Raw genomic sequence first — 21,433 nt, forward strand, 5'->3', positions numbered from 1 at the left:
GTGTTAGGGAGAATTCTCTGTTAAGGCTAATTTCCCAAACCTAGTGAGTCCCCCAGCAGCTTTGCTGGTTTTTTTGGGGTTTATTTTTTTCTCCTGCTAAGAGTGAGACTCTTTTTCTCCCACTCTTAGGCATGATTTGAGGTATGATTTTGACTTGGTGTGTGCTTGTGGGCTATGGGGTCTTTTACTCCATAGGGCGTCATCTGTTTTGGTACGTGTGTTACACAGCACCCTCAGTGCAGTAACACAGGGGTGTCATAGTGACCCCCAAACATAGACTCCATACCCTGGGACTGACTACTGTCTCCCAGGGCATGTAAAGTCACCATAGGCTTTACTAGTCTCAAATTGTGAACAGAACCAGTACAAACCATCATATTGTGGAAGTACTGGTAGGGGTAATTCGATTGTCCCTGGGTCTGCACTGTCCAGTCCCCCCTTGTCAAGTTTCTGGCTGGTGGCAGTGGATACCACACGAAATATTCCACCAGAATATTTCCTATGGGATTTTCCCATTGATTTTAAACGCACCACTTTTTTGGTGCAATGTTAAAGATACCGCTGGGTTATTTATTTAATATTTATTCCCCGGTCGGGTCTTTTTGCCAGGACTCGGTTTTAAAATGGCGTTTGTGTTCGCCTCTGAAACTCTAACCCAAGTCGAGCCCTTTGTTCCACTTTTTGGCGGGCTTCTCCACAGAAGCCCCAAAAGTGGTGCCACTCTGTCTGGGGTCTACAGGATGTGTGGGAGGGGGATTAGGCACCCTGGACTGAGTTGCCTTGGCAACTCAAGTCACACTCTTGTGTGATTGGCCCAGTGGTGAGCCGCCCGGCTCACCACTTGGCATGTTTGAGTGACAGCTAGGCTGTTGAATGGGGGGTTTTCTGCATAAAAGCAGGGCTTTGGGGACTGGAACTTCAGAAGTCGCCACAGGACCTAAAGAATCCGAAGAGGGGAGAAGCTGAGCCATCTACAACGACGACACCACTGGTGGAGCCCTGCTGTACGAACTCACCATTTCCCCGATGACAGAGGAGATCTTCTTCCAGGAGAGTCTTCTTCCCTTTGAGCTGGTGGGACCAACCAGTTCGCCTTTTTCGCCTTCCTGGATGTCTCGTGGTCGAATTGCCCATGCCAAGCACCCCGGCACGCGGATAGCCACGCTTCACCACTACCGCGCATGAAAGGGTCGTACCTTTTAATTGGGAAACTCCGCGGCTGGTTTCTTCCCTGGCAGTACAACGACCTCCAGGTTTCTTCCTCGTCGAGATCCTTTCTTCCTCTGGTTGAAGCCACAACTTGCACCCGCTGCCAGGAACAACTGCCACCACTGGAGCTTTCTCACCCTTTCAGGTATTGTGCCCCGCCTGGTCTCCCTTGCAACAGATTGTCCAAGGTGTCCCGTAAATCCTTGACTTTCTAACTGGGTTGACCTCAGACCTGCTAACTTTGCCTTTCTGAACTGATCCAATCTCTTTTTGACTATTCTGCAAAGACTTTGAGTGCATTTCCACTGTGTGATCTTGGGCACATTCCGCCTTGCTCTCTCCAAGAGTGGGCCTGGCCTATGAACTTTTTGCTCTACAGTAGACCCTGCCTTTCTTGACTTGCTGAGGTTTCTTAAAATTTTTGGTACTGTCTTATTTTCCTACTCTGCCTTTTCTCTCCCTTTTTAAACAAATTATTGGAGTGCCATCTACGGTTAGGCGCTCACCTCTGTTTTGCTAAATAAGTGGTGTCTTAACCTACACTTGTCGAATAATTAACTAGGGAGGCATATATACTTATAGTGACTGTGTTTGAACTTGCTTGATATATTAGTGCCAGTGTATTTTCATAAGTGTGTTTTTAAATAAATAATTATATACTTTTATACCAGAGCTCTGGTCAGTGTTTGCTTGTTCTACTGTATTTTTAGCCCTATTGTGTATACTCTATATACTGCCTAATTCTTCTTGAGAGAAGTCTGACTGCTCAGCCACAGCTACCAGGTAAATCTGGGTGGTGCGGACTGCTACCAATTGGGTTTACTGCTTACTCCTGTAGACTTAAACTTTTTGCAGTGGTCCCTAAGGGTACTGCACAGGTTTCTGCCTAACAGGGAGACACAGGGCACAGCAATGTGTGGTTAGCACCACACTCTAGAGCAGAGGTCGCCAAACGGTCCGCGCTGGAAATACTGAAAAAGAAACAATTTTTTAAGTGAAATTACTCAATGCTGTTTTCGCAGTTATTTTCCTTGATCAGGATCGTTCCAATTGCTGGTGGGGAGCTTGGCTGCTGTGCCACATGGAGCAGCTTGCATATTCCCTGACAGATTTCAGTATCACATCCTGCTTCTGCAGGCCGCCTGTAGTACCAGAGTTGGCCTTGTGCGCCCCCCAACATTGTCCTTCTTAAGCAAGCTGCTCTTGTTTGCCAGAGATGTCAGAGAGGTTGGGGCAGGATCAGGATCATTGTGACCACGTAATGAAAATATCACAGTAGCACTGCTGCTCGCCTGGAACTGTTGAACATACTATTTTAAGGGTGGTGCAATTTCTTTCATGTGGCTTCTTTCCAAACTCCACATTGTACATTTCCACTTTAAATCACTTGCATGACACAGGTACACCCACTTTTAGTACATTAAGCTATCCATAGACACGCTGTACATTAGAAGCCTACCAGGATAGCTCAACAAGTTGACAGACCGATGCTGAGATGTTATATAATCAAAACTAAATGCCGTATCAAATCATATCATAAGTGTTTCAGGCGCGACGAGGCATGGGAGGGGGAACAGAGAGAAGACAGACAATGATCCTACTATGCCAGGTGTCATTCAGATCGTGCAAGGGCATGGGAAGGCGGAAGGAGGAAAGTGTGGGATGAGGGGAAGGGGACAGTGCAGTACATGGGATAATAAATAACAATCAGTAGCGTCCGTGGCCAGCTGGTGGAAGGGTAGTGCAGACATCAGGTGTCAAGTGCTAGTGGTGGAACTGTAGGGGTACAGAACAATCCCTAAGTGCGTAGGGGTTGCCAGGAAGGCAGTGCAGGTGTGTGACTGGGGGGGGCTGGGCTTCAGAGCAGGGGGGGTTGCCAGGTGACCAGTGGAGGTGACCAGTGCAGTTTCAGTGTCAGCCAGGAAGTCAGCAGGGGAGAGGAGGAGAAAAGGCAGAAGCAAAGAGAAAGGTTTTGAGGTGCTTCTGGAAGCAGAGATGATTCTTCTTAAGTTTCAGGGAGGCAGGGAGGCTGTTCCAGAGGGAGGCCCCAGCCAAGGAAAGAGATCTATCACCAACTCGTTGCTTGGACAAGCGACTGACCCTGAGTGAGTTGGAGGCTGATGAGCGAAGAGTTCGAGAAAGAAGATATTTCGGTAGAGAGAGTTGAAGGTATTGCAGCCCCAGGACCTAGAAGGCCTTGTGAACCATACAGAGGGTTTTGAACCTAATCCTCGCAGCCACTGGGAGCCAGTGCAGAGATTTCAGTCCTGAGAGATACGATCCCTGGGCTTGAGGCCAAGGACAAGTCTCGCAGTCCTGTTCTGGATGAGTTGCAGAGGGCGGAGAGTAGAAGCAGGCAGATTTAGAAAGAGGCTGTTGCAATAGTCCAGCCTAGAGAGAACCAGGGCTCTGGAGACATTGAGCACCTGGGGGAAGGAGAGGAAAGGAAGAATACCTCTGAGGAGGTGCAGCTGGTAGTGTGACATCTTAGAGATGTCAGAGATGTGAGGAGAGAAGGAGAGTGTGGAGTCGAAGAGGTCCCCAAGGTTTTTAGCCACACAGGTGGGAGCAGGAGGAGGGAGAAGGGTGGCCGGCCAGAGAGCTGCAGGGAAGGAGGGAGAAGGTGTGCCAATGAGGAGAATCTCGGTCTTACTGGCATTAAGGCAGAGATCATTGGCGGCACACCACTCCTGGGTGGCGAACAGGCAGTCAGAGATGAGGGAGGGAGAAGAGGTGGCCGAGGATAGCCTGAAAATGAGCTGAGTTTCATCTGCATAGCACTGGAATCATATAAAAAGTGCTATAAATGTGTTTGTCCAGGGTATGGGTTGGGCTGGTTGCTTGTTCATATTCAGGACGGAGGTGGGGATATTTCTGCCCCTGTAATGAAAATCAAAAGTTGGCATCCATGAACCCAAAGTTTAATTTCCTAAAAACTGCTGTCAGCACAACAGAAGCATTTATTTGTGATTAACCAGTTTGACAAGCATATAACATCTTTATAAATATAACCTGTGCTAAAACACAGAGGGGCACACAAATAACAGAGTATGTGTGGTGTCTCACAAAAAAAAACATTTAAACGAAAACTAGAGAATGCAAGCGGCATTTTTCAATTTGGAAATTACTTTTGTTTTTTTAATGAAAGTGTGAAATGCACATTTGGAAAACAATAGTGTGCCTAGCATGTAGAAAGCCTTCATAAAACGCAAAGGAAGGGCACAATAATTACAGGATATTTGTGTGGTAGTCCAACAAATATCTGTCTTTTTGAGACAGCTACTAATAAATAATAAGTCAACAAAGAGGTTTTTGAAGTTCTAAATATAATCGTGAAGGCATATGTTATTCCATCTGTTTATAGAGAGGAAATAATTGGGCAAAGAAATATTGTTAAAAATTCAGAGGTTTATAAATATCCCCACCCCGTTATCGCCCGCTAGTAGCTCTCCACTGTTGGCCTCCACTACAAGTAGCTCTAGCTAACATAAAGGTTGGAGACCCCTGCTCTAGAGCATGGTCCCAGCATAACAGTGAGACACTGATATTATTTGGACATGTATTTGCATCACTGTGTAGCAGCTACCATCTATGGACATTTAATACTACACCGGCAGTGGATGGAAAATGCCTTTGCCATGCCTACACAAAAGGCAAAGCTGTTGGCATTGACAATGCATGTTTGACAAGTTTCAGGAATGCACCGTTCATTCAGGCTGAGGCTCTCTCCATCCCGAGGATCTCAGCCACAGCCACGCTTTAGGGCTTTGAGGTTATGAGATGGCCTTTCCAGCTGTAGATTTCCTTTCCAAGACTTGCTATTTTCAGATGATACTCTTTTCCACACATCATTGCTATGCTATTTTTATTTATTTGTGTTACCAAGGAAACACCATAAGAGCCGCAAGTGTCACTTTTGAAAACCTTTAGAAAGAATAAGTAGCCTTTTCCAAAATACTTGTTTGTTTGCCCCAGACATTTTTTCTATTTATTTATTTATTGGGAATTTGTTAGGCGCTTATACAATTAGCAAAACTGTTTCAAAGCACCCACAGGGCAACAGGGTGGGGTCAGGGGAAGGTAGACAATGAATTCCAACAAAGATAACTAATTGAATTAATATTACAAACAAATAATGAGAATAACAGGAAGGGGAGACAAACCTACTATGCCTTGTGAGCGTTCAGAGTGTGCAAGTGCAGAGGGGAGGGGGTAAGAGATAGGTGCTGTGCTGCTCGGGGTGAAGTGCTCAGGGTGAAGTGCTAAGAAGAGAAGAACCTAAGTGCAACCTCCCGTGGGGAGGGTGATCCAAGTAAGTGCAGTAAATAGACAGCGGCTGGGATGAGCGATGTGGGAGGTCAGGGCCCCAAGGATACATAAAGGCCCTGCACATCAGTCACGGTACTGTATGATTAGAAGGGAAGAGAGGAGTAGAAGGAAGAGGTAATGAGAAAGGTCTTGAGGCTTTTCCAGTACTTACGGAGGTCCTGCTCAAGACCCAGAGGGAGAGGGTGTTCCAAAGGAGGGAGCCCGCTTTGGAGAATGATTGACCACCAGATCCCTGTTTCACAAACCGCTTCACACCCAAGGAGTTGGTGCCAGAGGAACACAGGAGTCTAGAAGGGGAATATTTAGTCAGGAAGCGTTGAGGTTAGAGAGGTCCCCGGCCCCAGATAGCCTTGTGGAAGATACAGAGAGATTTGAATTTAATCCGTGCTGAGACCAGGAGCCAGTGAAGGATTTGTAGGGCAGGAGACATGCAGTCCCTGGGCTCTCGCTGCCATATTCTGGGTTAGCTGGAGGGGTTGCAGTGTGGATGCAGGAAGATTAAGGAGGCGGCTATTGCAATAGTCTAGCCTGGAGAGAACCAGAGCACGGGTAACATTAAGTCTCTGAGGAAGGTGAGGAAGGACAGAGTTCCTTTGAGAAGGAAGAGCTGAAAGTAGGACTTTTTGACAATGTCCTGAAGATGAGGGATGAAGGAGCGGGAGGGATCGAAGATGACTCTGAGATTCCTGGCTACAGAGGAGGGGGAAGGGGGAGCCCAGAGTGAGGGTAAGAAATAGGACACAATAGGGAGAATCGCTGTTTTGCTAGTATTGAGGCAGAGGTCATTAGCAGTGCACCAGGCCTGGATGGCAGAGAGGCAGACAGGGACGAGGGAAGGTGCAAGGGTATCAGTGGGAAGTTTGAAGAAGAGTTGTGTGTTGTCAGCGTAGCACTGGAAGATGGGGGAGAACGAGGAAATGAGACGTGCCAGCAGAGAAAGGTATATGTTAAAGAGCTAGGGCAGGAGAATAGTGCCCTGGGGGACGCCACAGGTGGGGAAGGAAGTAGGGGAGGAGAAAGGGCCCAGAATGGTGTTGGAGGAACGATCCGTAAGGAAGGAGGTGAGCCCGACCAGTCCCGGTCCGAGATGTCAAGGGTATCATGGAGCCTTGTTATGAGGATGGAGTTATTCACTCTGTTGAATGCCAAAGAGAGATCAAGGAGGATGAGGACAGCAGGGGAGTTGGAGTCAAGGGTTCTTCACAGGTGTTCAGAAGAGCAGTTTCCATAACCTCAGGATGCTCGGAATGCAGACTGGTGGTTGTGTAGTCCGCCAACAAGTTTGGTATGAGATTTGAGTAGAGGGAGGGCCAACTTCTCGAGCAATTTCCCCAGGAAGGGGGTGATGGAAATGGGTCAGTAGTTGGCTGGGCAGGAAGGGTCTGCAGAGTGTTTTTTAAGAAGGGGTGCACAAGGGAGTGCTTGAGGGAGATTAAAAAAGAGCCAATGGCAAAGGCGTGATTGCAAAGATCAGTAAGAACAGGGGTGAGAGAGGAGATGTTGTCCTTGATGGTTCTGGAAGAGAAAGGGGCGACTTGTTTGGAAGAGACATTTACGGATTTGACAACTCTGGTGACTTCTTCAGGAGAAACAGCAGCGAAGGAGGAGAAGGAGGAAGGAGGACGATAGGTGGTAGGGGGAGAGAGATGGGAGGGTTGATTCAGTATGTCTTGGGTTTTGGAAATGAAGTGAGAGGCCTGGGAAGGAGTAGGGGCAGAAGATACTTCGGACCGGTTGGCAAGTTCCCTGCAGACTTTGAAGAGTGTTGTTGGGGGCATAGGACACTCATGCCTGAATGTGGGCTCTTTTCCTGGCACGGATGGAGAGTCTGTAGTGTCTTTGGGTCAGGCCGCAGGCCAGTTTGTCAGAGGGTGCACCTAAGGTTTGCCACTTCCTTTCTGCAGCCCTGCACTTACGTTTTTGGTCTGCAAGATCGGAGTCGTACCATGTATTACGCTTAGAGACCGGTTTCCTGCGGGTCCTCATGACTGGGGCAAGAATATCAAGTGTGTTGGTAATGGATAGATATACCTTGCTGAGGGCAGAATCAGTGTTAGAGTCTGTTTTGGGTGGGCGTGGTGGAATGAAGGAGGAGGACAAGGCAGCAGCTGACACTCGTTTCATTGGACGATTGTTCCTGAACGAGGTTGGAAGAGTTTTATGAGAAGTTGTCAAAGGGCCATAGGGACCCAGGTGAGAGGTGAGGAGAGAGTGGTCATACCAGGAGAGAGGGGTGACCACGGAAGTAGAGCGAGTGAGGTTGGAGTATATGATGATGGTGTCTAGCGTGTGTCCAGCAGAATGGGTAGGGCCAGAGGGAAGAAAGGAGAGGGATAGGGAGGAACAGAGGTCAGTGAAGAGGATGGTTGCTGTACAAGGGGAGTCTAGGTGGAAGTTGAAGTCACCTAGTAGTAGCAGGTTGGAGGTGGTAGAGAGTAGGGAGAACAGAAGTCCGCCCACTCAGAGAGCAAGAGAGAAGAAGTGGCAGGGGGCCAGAAGATGGTAGCAATGGTCAAGGTGGAGGAAGGAGAGATGACCAATTTGCATAGTAGACTCTAAAAGGATGAATAAGGCTGAGTGGGTAGGATGGAAGAAGGAATCCACTCTGGGAAGATTAGGGCAACTCCTCCGCCAGCCGGTTGGGGTCAAGCTTTGAGGTGATCTTAAAGCCGTCAGTTAGGAGTGAATCAAAGGAGGTAACTGAGCTGGCATTGAACCAAGTTTCTTTGAGTGCAAGTATGATATGATATGATATGATATGATATGGCATTTATAACGCGCCTATACACAAGTGTTTCAAGGCGTGACAAAGCAAGGGAGGGTGAACAAAGGGAGAACAGACAACGATCCTACTAGGCCAGGTGTCAATCAGATTGTGCAAGTGCAAGGGATGGGGAAAGGGGAAAATGCAGGGACAGTGCAGTACATGTGCATAGAATAATAACATAAGTAAGTAACGTCCAGCAGGTGGCAAGTGCCATGTGTGTGCAGACAACAGGAGTCAAGTGCTGGTAGTGGGACTGTAGGGATGCAGAAACAGTCCCCAAGTTCATGAGTTGCCAGGCAGGCAGTGCCGGTGGGAGTGACTGGGGGGGGGGCTGGGCCCATGATCAAAGGGTGCCCAGGTAATCAGCGCAGATTCAGTTTCAGACAGAAGGTCAGCAGGGGAGAGGAGGAGAAAAGGCAGAAGCAAAGAGAAAGGTTTTGAGATGCTTCCGGAATCGGAGATGGTTCTCCTCAAGTTTCAGGGAGACAGGGAGGCTGTTCCACAGGGAGGCCCCAGCCGAAGAAAGAGATCTACCACCAACTCGTTGCTTGGAGAAGCAACTGACCCTAAGGGAGTTGGAGGCGGATGAGCGAAGAGCTCAAGAGGGAAGATATTTAGGATGAGAGAGTTGAAGGTATTGGGGTCCCAGGCCCCAGAAGGCCTTGTGGACAATGCATAGGGTTTTGAACTTATTCCTCGCAGCCGCTGGGAGCCAGGGCAGAGATTTCAGTCCTGGAGAGATACGATCCCTGGGCTTGAGGCCAAGGATAAGTCTTGCAGTCTTGATCTGAATGATTTTCAGAGGGCAGAGAGTAGAGGCAGGCAGATTTAGAAAATAACTGTTGCAGTAGTCCAGCCTAGGGAGAAGCAGAGCTCTGGAGACAGTGAGCTTCTGGGGGAAGGAGAGGAAAGGTAGAATACCTCTGAGGAGGTGCAGCTGGTAGTGTGACAGTTTAGAGATGTCTGAGATGTGAGGGGAGAAGGAGAGTGTGGAGTCGAAGATAACCCTGAGGTTTTTAGTGTCACGGCACGCTCCCTTCGCTCCCGTTCTCGCTCCCTTCGTTCCCGTTCCCGCCACTTGGGGGCATGTTTTGGGGTTTATTCCCTACTGGACATTTCCTTCGAACCTTATGCTACAGTGTTCTGATGAATTGGGACCGTTACAAACTTATTTTCCAAGTTTCTTCCCTTCCGGATCCATTCCAGGTTTTTGACAGCCAGCATGCTACTTAAATCAAATGACTATGCTTCCCAGAATGCCTTGGCTCACTGCTTCACCTCCTGCTTCCCAGAATGCCTGGCTCACTGCTTCATCTCCTCCCTTGCAGGACAAGGCTGGGTGGAGGATAGGCAACACCTGTGGCTGCAGGTGCAGCAGGCGGCACGCCTGAGGGGTGTGCTCGTTTAGCAGCTTTAAAAAGCCTCAGTTTGCTTCAGTCCGGCGCTGGTCATTGTAGCAGTGTTCCTGTTGTGACTAGTATCCTGTTCCTTGTTCCTGGTTTCTGTGCCTTGTACCTAGTTCCAGTTCCTAGCTTTTGTGCCCAGTTCTTAGCTCCAGTATCTTGTTCCTCTGTCCTGGATTTCGGATTAATGTGCTTAATTGATTTATGCTTTCTGCATTTCCCTTTCTATCTTCCTCTGTCTGCAGACAGCCTTTCTCTGTGCTTTACTATTTGATGCAGCCCAGGTTGCCGGAGCATTCTGTCTCTTTATGCTGTTCTGGTTACTGAAAGACTTGATGCATTAACCTTACTTTTGTAGTATTAGTTTACTGCCTTTTTCCCTTGGTTGGGTGGGAAAGGTTTTCTTTGTAATAGCGTTTCCCCTGCTCCTGATCCTACTTTATTCAGATTCCATTCCATATTTTCCATTGCACTTCAGCATTTACTTTCCATCGCATATTAGGTGTGGGTGTTGTTGTAACATGTTCCAGTGTGTATCGCCTTTTGTTTTCCTCACAAGTTAATATCAATTCATACTTGCCCCTGACTAGGGTTAATGTATTTTGTTATCTTTAACACTTTGCTTTTACAGCCTTCTGGGTTCCTGTTTGATCTACAGGGTTCGTGAAATTACTGACATTCTAGTGGTCTTTCCGGTCCTCGTGAGTACTGTTTGAATGTTACTTATTCAGTATTTTACAGAGTGCCAGTTCATAGAATCTGTACTTGCTTGCCCGCTACGTGGGTTTAGCGCCGTCAGTATCTGTAAGAGCATAGTGGGTAAAGAGTTTTCTGACTTTCCTTTCAGTTATAAGGAGGTCTTAAGTGCTTACCCTACATTCCTTTTTCGTATATTGGTAAATACTTTATTTGCACTCCTGGGTTTATACATACACAAGCCTTGGGTATTTTATGCACGTTGTTAGATCCAAAGTTGTTCCCTGTGCAATTCTGTGCACTTTTCCCCTTGCCATAGTCAAGACCTTCTTCCTTTCTTAACATTTAGCCTCGCAGGTAGGAACAGGAGGAGGGCCAAGGGAGGCCAGCCAGAGAGTGACAGGAAAGGAGGGAGCAGGCGTACCAATGAGGAGCATCTCAATCTTACTGGCATTAAGGCAGAGGTCACTTTGTCAGCACACCACTCCTGGATAGTAGACAAACAGTCAATGATGAGAGACGGGGAAGAGTTGGCCGAAGGTAGCCTGAAAATGAGCTGAGTGTCATCAGCATAGCACTGAAATTGGGGCCGAGAGTGGCAATGGTGTGGGCAAGAAGTGCCAGGTTTAGATTGAAAAGCCAGGGAGAGAGGTTAGACCCCTGGGTGACACCACAGGTAGAGTAAAAGATAGTAGAGAGGAAGGACTCAAGTTAGACCTGGGACGGTCGGTCAGAGAGGAAAGAGGTCAACCACGCCAGGGCCTGACCGGTGATACCCAGGTTATCACGGAGACATTTGAGCAGGATGGCATGGTTGTCCATGTCAAAGGCAGAAGAGAGATCAAGCAGGATGAGGACACAGGGGGTGTTAGAATCAAGGTTGGAGAACAGGTCTTCACGGATGTTCAGGGGAGCAGTTTCCGTGCTTCTGGCAGCTCTGAAGCCAGATCGATAGTCATGAAGACAACCAACAGATTCAGTGAGGAGATTAAGCTGGGAGATGGCCAGTTTTTCTAGGAGTTTGCCGAGGAAGGGAGTGATGGATATTGGGCGATAGTTAGCCGGGCAGGAGGTATACAGAGAGGCTTTCTTAAGAAGAGGGTGGACAAGGGAGTGCTTCAGGGGGATGGGAAGACTCTAGTGGCGAAGGAGTGGTTGCAGAAGTCAGCCAAGGCAGAGGCCAGGGAGTCAATGTGGTCCTTGATGGTTTTGGAGGAACAGGGGTGAACCTGTTTTGACAAGAGTTTCATATATCGGACTTGTCTAGAAACCTCATCTGCAGAGAACAGGGGAAAGGCAGAGAAGGAGGGAGGAGAGGTTGCTGCAGAAGGGACAGAGGAGGAGCAGGGAGTAGAGGGAGGGAGGACAGAGGTGGAGAGGCAGGACAGGATGTTCTGGGTTTTAGAGATGAAGTGAGATACCAGTGCCATGCAGAGGGCCTGGGAGGGGACAGGAGAGGTAGAGACTGCAGCAGGATTGGGCAGTTCCTTGCAGATTTTAAAGAGTGCAGCCAAGTTGTTTGATGCTGCAGAGACACGGATTTGAATAAGAGCTCTCTTCTTTGTGAGGATAGAGAGGCAGTATTGCCTTTGGAGCAGGAGGCAGGCCAGTTTGTCAGAGGATGAACATGAAGCACGCCATTTCCTCTCGGCCATCTGCACTTGCCTTTAAGGGTGACGAGGTCTGTGTCGTACCAGGAGTTGCACTTGGCTTTGGGCTTCAAGCGGATTCTCATGACAGGGGCAAGGATATCAAGAGTATCAGATATAGCAGAGTGGAGCATGGAAAGGGCTGTGTCAGGGTGGGAGTCAGCCGAAGGGGGGGGGGCGAGAAGGTGGCAGCGAAAGCCTCAACTGACATGCGCTTCATGGGTCGGATGACCGAGAAGGTGGGTGGCAGTGATGGAGGTGGCTTAGCCTGAGGGGTAGAGAGGGAGCGATGGGAGGAAAGGAGAAAGTGATCACTCCAGGAGAGAGGAGTGGTGAGGGGGATAGACAGGGGGAGGTCTGAGGAAATCAGAACATCCGAAGTGTGCCCTGCAGTGTGAGTCAGGCCAGAGGGGAGGATAGAGAGTGAGAGAGAGTCGCAAAGGTTGTGAAAGAGTCCAGAGGGTGGACAGTAGGAAGACAGGTGGATGTTGAAGTCTCCAAGAAGGAGGGGTTGAGTGGTCGAGGCCAGGAGTGAAGAGGAGAGGTCTGCCCACTCAGAGAGGACGGAGGAGATCTGACCAGGTGGCCGATAGATAGTAGCCACAGTAAGGGAATGGCTAGGATAGAGAGCTTGCAGACGAGGCATTTGAAAGAGGGGTAGGCCTGCGTAGGAATGGTGAAGGCAGGAATCCACTTGGGGAAGATCAGAGCTATACCCCCTCTGGAGCGGTTGGGCCTGGGCGTGGAGAGGATCTTGTAGCCATTTGTGAGGAGCGTGTCAAAACTTGTGACAGAGCTGGCTGTGAACCATGTCTCGGTGAGAGCGAGGACATCAAGGTCAAGTTCCTCCAGAAGGCAGCAGATGTTGGAGGAGTGTTTGACAGCTGAGCGAGAGTTAAGAGTGGCAATATGGAGAAGGTTGCCATCCTGAAAGGACTTCCAGATCAGTGTCTTCAAGAAGGCGGCAAATGTCAGCAGAGTGTTTGATGGCTGAGCGCGAGTTGAGGGTCACTGGGTGGAGACGATCACTCCCTTTGAAGGTTTTTTGAGGTGGAGTGTTGGGGTGTGGGGCTTCAATCAGAAGTGGAGGAGCAGAGGGGCAAGAAAGGGGAGAGGGAGGAGAAGGAAGGAAATTGGTGAGAGAAGGCAGGATCCGGTCAAAGGGGAGGAGGTTGGCTTAAGGGCCTTGAACCAGGACTGTGCCTGTGAAGTAGACATTGATGCAGGCAGCGCGGTGAGAAGAAGCCTGCAAGGAGGGCTTCCCACTTGGTGCCGCCATTGATGGAAGTGGAAGAGTAAGGTGGGAGAGTGGCAGTGAGGTGAGAGGTCCATAGTTCAGGAGATGGGACACTAAATCCATGAGTGAGACTTTTTTGAAGAGCATACCTTCAGGTTTAAATGACTCTTTGGGCTGACAATTTTCAAAAGCTTACATTCTGGCAATGTTGACGAGTTAGGGAACACAAGATTGAGTTGCCTGTCGGTTAAGAGCTGCAGCTGAGATGTGAGTCGAATCTGAAATGTATGCACTTGACCCCATAGTTTGCCTATTCTTACAGTAGAGAAAGGAGCAATTATTTGTGAACGTTTCAAATTCATGAACTAAAAGAATACCCTATTATCTTAAGAACTGACTTGGAAAGTACACACATCACAGTTGCGTTGCTGTGTAGCACAAAGTAAGTGTTACTATCACAAATGTAAATGTATATGCACGCTTTGCAACCTCATCCATAGGAAAGGCTGAGTTGGGAAAAGAACATGGCAGCAGGTTTGGCAACGCAGCAGTGCAAAACAAAACATCCTGTTTTGGGTTATTTTAGTTTTGTGAAAAAAATGGGCACTGACTGCTTTCAAACAGGCAGCCAGATGGGGAACTCCTCTCCCCCCCCCCCCCAGGGTGGTGTCCCGGGTCATGTGCACCTTTTGCCCTCCCTTAAAGACACCTCTGCTCAGACACACATAAAGAATGACACCTCACTACAGTGACATCCCTCGCCTGGTCACGCTTGTCACCACCTGCGCGCGCTTGTGTGCGACAGGGGCCTGACAGATTGATTTAGGAAGACCGCTCGGAGCTCGCTCATGTGTGACAGGGGCAGGACAGTTTGATTTAGGAAGACCGTTCGGAGCTCGCTCATGTGTGACAGGGGCAGGACAGTTTGATTTAGGGAGACCACATGGAGCTCACTCTTGTGTGACAGGGGCAAGACAATTTGATTTTGGAAGACCATGTGGAGTTCGCTGGTGTGTGACAGGGGCGGGACAGTTTTATTTAGTTAGACTGCTCAGAGATCATTCGTGTGCGACAGGGGCAGGACAGTTTGATTTAGGGAGACCACATGGAGATCACTCTTGTGTGACAGGGGCAGGACAGTTTGATTTAGTTAGACCGTTCAGAGCTCGCTCATGTGTGACAGGGGCAGGACAGTTTGATTTAGGAAGACCGCTCGGAGCTCGCTCATGTGTGACAGGGGCAGGACAGTTTGATTTAGGAAGACCGCTCGGAGCTCACTCGTGTGTGACAGGGGCAGGACAGTTTGATTTAGGAAGACCGCTCGGAGCTCGCTCGTGTGTGACAGGGGCAGGACAGTTTGATTTAGTTAGACCGCTCGGAGCTCGCTCGTGTGCGACAGGGGCAGGACAGTTTGATTTAGTTAGACCGCTCGGAGCTCGCTCGTGTGTGACAGGGGCAGGACAGTTTGATTTAGGAAGACCGCTCGGAGCTCGCTCGTGTGTGACAGGGGCAGGACAGTTTGATTTAGTTAGACCGCTCAGAGCTCGCTCGTGTGTGACAGGGGCAGGACAGTTTGATTTAGGAAGACCGCTCGGAGCTCGCTCGTGTGCGACAGGGACAGGACAGTTTGATTTAGGAAGACCGCTCGGAGCTCACTCGTGTGCGACAGGGGCAGGACAGTTTAATTTAGGAAGACCGCTCGGAGCTCGCTCTTGTGCGACAGGGGCAGGACAGTTTGATTTAGTTAGACCGCTCAGAGCTCACTCGTGTGTGACAGGGGCAGGACAGTTTGATTTAGTTAGACCGCTCGGAGCTCACTCATGTGCGACAGAGACAGGACAGTTTGATTTAGTTAGACCGCTCGGAGCTCGCTCGTGTGCGACAGGGGCAGGACAGTTTGATTTAGTTAGACCGCTCGGAGCTCGCTCATGTGTGACAGGGGCAGGACAGTTTGATTTAGGAAGACCGCTCGGAGCTCGCTCGTGTGCGACAGGGGCAGGACAGTTTGATTTAGGAAGACCGCTCGGAGCTCGCTCGTGTGCGACAGGGGCAGGACAGTTTGATTTAGGAAGACCGCTCGGAGCTCGCTCGTGTGCGACAGGGGCAGGACAGTTTGATTTAGGAAGACCGCTCGGAGCTCGCTCGTGTGCGACAGGGACAGGACAGTTTGATTTAGGAAGACCGCTCGGAGCTCGCTCGTGTGCGACAGAGACAGGACAGTTTGATTTAGTTAGACCACTCGGAGCTCGCTCGTGTGCGACAGGGGCAGGACAGTTTGATTTAGTTAGACCGCTCGGAGCTCACTCGTGTGTGACAGGGGCAGGACAGTTTGATTTAGTTAGACCGCTCGGAGCTCACTCGTGTGCGACAGGGGCAGGACAGTTTGATTTACGAAGACCGCTCGGAGCTCGCTCGTGTGCGACAGGGGCAGGACAGTTTGATTTAGGAAGACCGCTCGGAGCTCGCTCGTGTGCGACAGGGGCAGGACAGTTTGATTTAGGAAGACCGCTCGGAGCTCGCTCGTGTGCGACAGGGGCAGGACAGTTTGATTTAGGAAGACCGCTCGGAGCTCGCTCGTGTGCGACAGAGACAGGACAGTTTGGTTTAGGAAGACCGCTCGGAGCTCGCTCGTGTGCGACAGAGACAGGACAGTTTGGTTTAGGAAGACCGCTCGGAGCTCGCTCGTGTGCGACAGGGGCAGGACAGTTTGATTTAGGAAGACCGCTCGGAGCTCGCTCGTGTGCGACAGGGGCAGGACAGTTTGATTTAGGAAGACCGCTCGGAGCTCGCTCGTGTGCGACAGAGACAGGACAGTTTGGTTTAGGAAGACCGCTCGGAGCTCACTCGTGTGTGACAGGGGCAGGACAGTTTGATTTAGTTAGACCGCTCGGAGCTCGCTCGTGTGCGACAGGGGCAGGACAGTTTGATTTAGGAAGACCGCTCGGAGCTCGCTCCTGTGCGACAGAGACAGGACAGTTTGATTTAGGAAGACCGCTCGGAGCTCTCCGAGTGGTCTTTATACATCGATATTTTTTCTTGGCCTAATAGCATTGATTTTTCGCTCCCTACGGGTTAACCCTCACACACTGCCTCCTGGGCTTTCATCCTTGGGGTTCTTTGAGGTCACTCTTTAGTCTTTCGGGCCTTCATTTGCTGCCCCCAGGGTTCCTTTCTAGGCCGGCTCTTCTTTACACGCTACTCTTCACCGCCGGCCTCTTGGGGTTCAGGTCCTGGGGTTCAGGTGCAATTGTGTGCCCACAGTGCACACGTCTTTATTTCTCTCCCCTATTGGGGGACTCTGCCCATCAGCAAAGTTCTGCCAGTCTTTCTGCTCGTAGATCATGGAAGCTCCCACCCCCTGCACCCCCTCGGTTCCTCTCTCTAAATGTGCCCCGCCTCTTCCTCAAGCCCTTCCCATCCTGTTACTCTGCTCCCTCCACTCCAGCTTCGGATTGGCCATCGCGTGCCTAATCTCTGATTCGTTCTTAACTCATCCTTTTCACATCAATCTCTGCTGGAGGCGTACGTTGTCCTTTTCATCTTTTCAATGTCAGGAATATCCGCCATTTGCTAACTGTTGCCTGGGCATAGGTTTCATTGCAATCCGTTGTCTTGTCGCGTCTTAATGACTGCTGTTCTCTAGGGTTCTTTTCTCTGTTCCACGACCCCCGTGCACCTCCCCATGTGCGTTCTTTCCAGCCCTTAGCTCCTAAATTATGGAATTCTTTAGCTTCGGATATTCCTTCCTGTCCTTTTTAGTTTGGGCCATTAGGAGGGAGGCGCAGCTTGTAGGTGCTGTTTGGTTCTTGACTGCCCATGCCTACACTAATATCACCACACACTTCCTGCCCCTTCCCGCCCAAAACGCCTCCTCCTTTGAGCTAGCTGTATCAAGCCTTCAAATCAAACCTTGCACTCAAAGTACCTGCCAGTGTTTTTTTCAAAGCATTGTTCTGAGCGTTTATAGATGAATTGCAGCTTTAAATCCGATACTGATGTAATACAAATGTCTCACCAGGTCTGCCTTCAGCCACTCGATTTATAAGCCTCTCAGTGTCCTTCACTGAAGTCCTGTTAACAACATTCCTTTAAAAAGCCAACGATATTAGGCATTTGAAAGTAACTGCTATTAGATACCCAGGCACTGGCACGCTTTTGCATCTGCTATTAGCAATTGCCAGTTAATACCACCACGGAAGTGCCTAGCAATCGCCATTCCCATGCCTACACAAAAGTCTAAACGGTTGGCTTTACCAATGCTAGTTTTATACGTTCATGGCTTTTAAGTTAAGAAAAGGTATGTTTAAAACATGTCTCTGCTTTTCTGTTTGCGGGAATGTGTGTGCATTAGTGCGTGAATGAACATCTGCAGCAAATGCACTCTTTGTGGGCACCGCTGAGGGCTACACGATGAAGAACGGAGGGCATACAGCCAGACAGGCGGCAGGATTTAATTTGAGCACTAGCAGCATGAAAAGTGGGCAGCACTGGCATATATCTTTGAGACAGGCCTTATGTTTTCTTTCGGCAATAGCAGCACAAGCATGCGCTTTGCAGTGGCCATGATGGCATGCATTACTGAGACCAGCAATGCCGGCCAGCACACACAAAGGATGAAAGGGGGGCACGTCTCATGATTAGATGTTGGCAGACCCAGCGTGAACGAGGGCAATGCTGGCATATATTTGAACGAAGGCAATGCTGCCATATGCTGTTGAGAAATGCTGACTGTGTTTATCTTTGGGGAGAACCAGCCTCTGCATGTGTTGTGAAATGCTCCTGTTACTGTTTTGATCCTATCGGAGTGTTCCATGGGGTGTCCTGCAGAACCAAATGTACATTCTACATTGTTAACCAATGTTTGCAGCGAAATGCATGATTGCAATCCAAAATTTTAAACCATTTCTAGAAGAAATCAGTGCCCGACATCTTGCTAGATTAATTCAGGTGTGCTTGCCTGGGTCCTCCCCTGTTTACTGGTAGATCCATTGAGGGCAATTCCTCCCACCCCGTGTTGTTAGACCCGACTCTCTTGCTTCTCTGCTCCCTTACACCCCTCCAGGGGAGTTGCTAGGTCTGGAAAAGACCCGGGGCTAAGCTGTTGTGGGAACTGTTGGGACTGGGGGCTAGCTAGTCTTTTGGCTGTAGATCCTGAGATTCTATCCGGGGCTACAACCAAAAGATCAGGGGCTATAGCCCCCTTAGCCCCCCCCTAGCAACGCCCCTGCACCCCTCCACGTCCCAGCTGCCACCGGCTGTAGTGGCATTGTCGCAGATTACAGGAATGCCCTCCAGTGTCAGACTATAAACCCTTCCTGTGGCGGGCACCAGCACTCACCTGAGAATTCCGGAGCAGAGCTGGACGCAGAGGGCAGGCACAGGACCCCCACGACGGCCAGCAGGCCCATGCCATGTGAGCACGGTCTATGCCAGGGTGCACCAGTCATGCCGACAGTGTCTGATCTCCGCCCGAGCACGTGGGCACTGGGCCTATGCGCTGGCCAGGGACTCCAGCCTCTGGCAGAGGATAGGTGCCCAGCAATGCCCTGCAGAGGGCGGATCTGTGGTGCTGCTCCGTGCCCTGGCTATGGTGATCAGGCGCAGGCAGTTCCTATGCAAGGCCCTGTATGGGATCTCAGCACATCCTCCTGCTCTGGGTGAGAGCTGAGCGCCGTCGCCGTGCTCTGAGTGAAATCTCAGCCCTGCCACCCTGCTGCCTGTGGGTGGGATTCCAGCCCTGCCACCCTGCTGCCTGTGGGTGGCATTCCAGCCCTGCCACCCTGCTGCCTGTGGGTGGGATTCCAGCCCTGTCTCTTTCAATGCAGGTGATCTCAGCACAGCCCCTTGCCCGGGCACAAGCTCCGGCGCTGCCACACTTGGTCCCTGGCTCCATTCATCCAGGGACAATGGGCCTTTGGGGGAGCAGAACAATGGAGTGCTGTCTGCCCTCCTCTGGAGGCTCAGAGTGGCAGCTGGGCGCGCGCATCTCTGCTGCCCAGGCAAGAAAGACTTGCCATCAGTGCAGCAGAACGCTTCATTGCCAACGCTTGCATCGAGTGCCCGTGCCCTAGCAGGCGGGCATCAGCACAGCTGGCAGCTCTGCCAGTCCTATAGTGAGGCACGTCCCCTGCTCTGCACGAGCGTCTGCTCTGAACAGGGCTGTGATATGATATGATATGAAATGATATGGCATTTATAGCGCGCTGGTGCACAAGTGTTTCAAGGCGCTGGGCCAATGTGTTTCTTATATATTGCACATCTAGTTGGAATTCCAGCAATGTTCTCTATGATTCACTTTCATTTCAAATCAAATGGATCCGTTTAGCCCCAAATTAACAGTTTATTATGCACTGCTCGGCACCGCTGTTGCACCGCTCGGCATCGCTGTTGCACCGCTCGGCACCGCTGGGCACCGCTCGGCACCGCTGTTGCACCGCTCGGCACCGCTGTTGCACCGCTGAGCACCGCTGTTGCACTGCTCGGCACTGCTGTTGCACTGCTCGGCACCGCTGTTGCACCGCTGAGCACAGCTGTTGCACTGCTCGGCATTGCTGTAGCACTGCTCGGCACTGCTGTTGCACTGCTCGGCACTGCTGTTGCACCACTGAGCACAGCTGTTGCACTGCTCGGCACTGCTGTTGCACTGCTCGGCACTGGTGTTGCACTGCTTGGCACTGCTGCTGCACTGCTCGGCGCTGCTGCTCTGCACTGCTCGGCACTGCTGTTGCACAGCTTGGCACTGCTGCTGCACTGCTCGGCGCTACTGCTCTGCACTGCTCGGCACTGCCGTTGCACCGCTCGGCACAGCTGTTGCACTGCTCGGCACAGCTGTTGCACTGCTCGGCACTGCTGTTGCACTGCTCGGCACTGGTGTTGCACTGCTTGGCACTGCTGCTGCACTGCTCGGCGCTGCTGCTCTGCACTGCTCGGCACTGCTGTTGCACAGCTTGGCACTGCTGCTGCACTGCTCGGTGCTGCTGCTCTGCGCTGCTCGGCACTGCCGTTGCACCGCTCGGCACAGCTGTTGCACTGCTCGGCACTGCTGTTGCACTGCTCGGCACTGGTGTTGCACTGCTTGGCACTGCTGCTGCACTGCTCGGCGCTGCTGCTCTGCACTGCTCGGCACTGCTGTTGCACAGCTTGGCACTGCTGCTGCACTGCTCGGCGCTGCTGCTCTGCACTGCTCGGCACTGCTGTTGCACTGCTCGGCACTGCTGCTGCACTGCTCGGCACCGCTGCTCTGCACTGCTCGGCACCGCTGCTGCACTGCTCGGCACCGCTGTTGCACTGCTCGGCACAGCTGTTGCACTGCTCGGCACCACTGTTGCACAGTCGTGCTCGAACTGAACCAGAGATGTGGTCTAACAATCGTTCTAATTTCTATGGCAATATCGCGAAGACGTGTGACCTAGAACTAAAAGAAGCATTGGCAATGCCAACAGTTTGGGCTTTTGTGTGGGCATGGGAAAGACAGCTGCCTGGCACTGCCGTGGTGGTATTAACTGGGCATTAATGGTAGCAGGTGCATCTAATAGCAGTGCCTGGCAAATGCCTACAACCTATAAACAAGCCAAAACTGTTGGCTTTGCCAATGCTTGTTTATAAAAGGTCCTCAGTGAAGGACATGCCCAGTGCTTATAAATCAAGTGTCTGAAGTCCGGCCTGGTTAAGACGTTTTATTGGGTGGATAGCTCAGGGGCAACATGCTCGCCTTGGAAGCAAGGCGACACAGAGCACCACAGGTTCGATTCCCGGTCCTCGCAACCTATCATATCATATCATTAACTCTCAGAAGACTGCTTTCAGAAACCCTGGCAGCCACTTCACGTTCAGGCTTGATTAAAGCGATCTCTAAGAGTTCCTATGAGGAGGTGTTTTGGGCGAGGTGGGGCAGGAACTGAGTGGGAAGGGCTATAGGGATTAGCATGGCCATTGGCAGTTAAAGGGTGGGCAAATAGCCACACAACACTGTTAGGGAGTTTTGCAAAATAAGTCTCACACTTCGACACAGGGCTCCAACACACGTTTTGTTGGTAGCAGTGGCTGAGGAGCCAGGCTTATTTTAAGAGGGACAAAGGGCTGTAGGGAGGTACAATTAATTAGAGCATACACAAAGGCCAAAGAAACACAGACACACTAAAAT

The 21,433-nt window shown here is 50.6% G+C and overlaps 1 protein-coding gene across 2 annotated transcripts in view; it reads right to left on the minus strand.

The window, feature by feature from the left end:
- LOC138570276 (protein eva-1 homolog C-like) overlaps nt 1–19,227 on the minus strand; it is a 501,916-nt gene extending 482,689 nt beyond the window's left edge. For both annotated transcript variants that reach the window (XM_069649046.1, XM_069649045.1), the window contains exon 1: nt 18,629–19,227. In XM_069649046.1, coding sequence (XP_069505147.1) covers nt 18,629–18,737 — 109 coding nt within the window. In that variant the 5' untranslated portion in view covers nt 18,738–19,227. The remainder of the gene's footprint in view (nt 1–18,628) is intronic.
- Nucleotides 19,228–21,433: the final 2,206 nt, after the last annotated feature.

The sequence above is a fragment of the Ambystoma mexicanum genome, chromosome 2q (genome assembly GCF_040938575.1).
Source record: "Ambystoma mexicanum isolate Mex_15411 chromosome 2q, UKY_AmexF1_1, whole genome shotgun sequence".
Lineage (NCBI taxonomy): Eukaryota > Metazoa > Chordata > Amphibia > Caudata > Ambystomatidae > Ambystoma > Ambystoma mexicanum.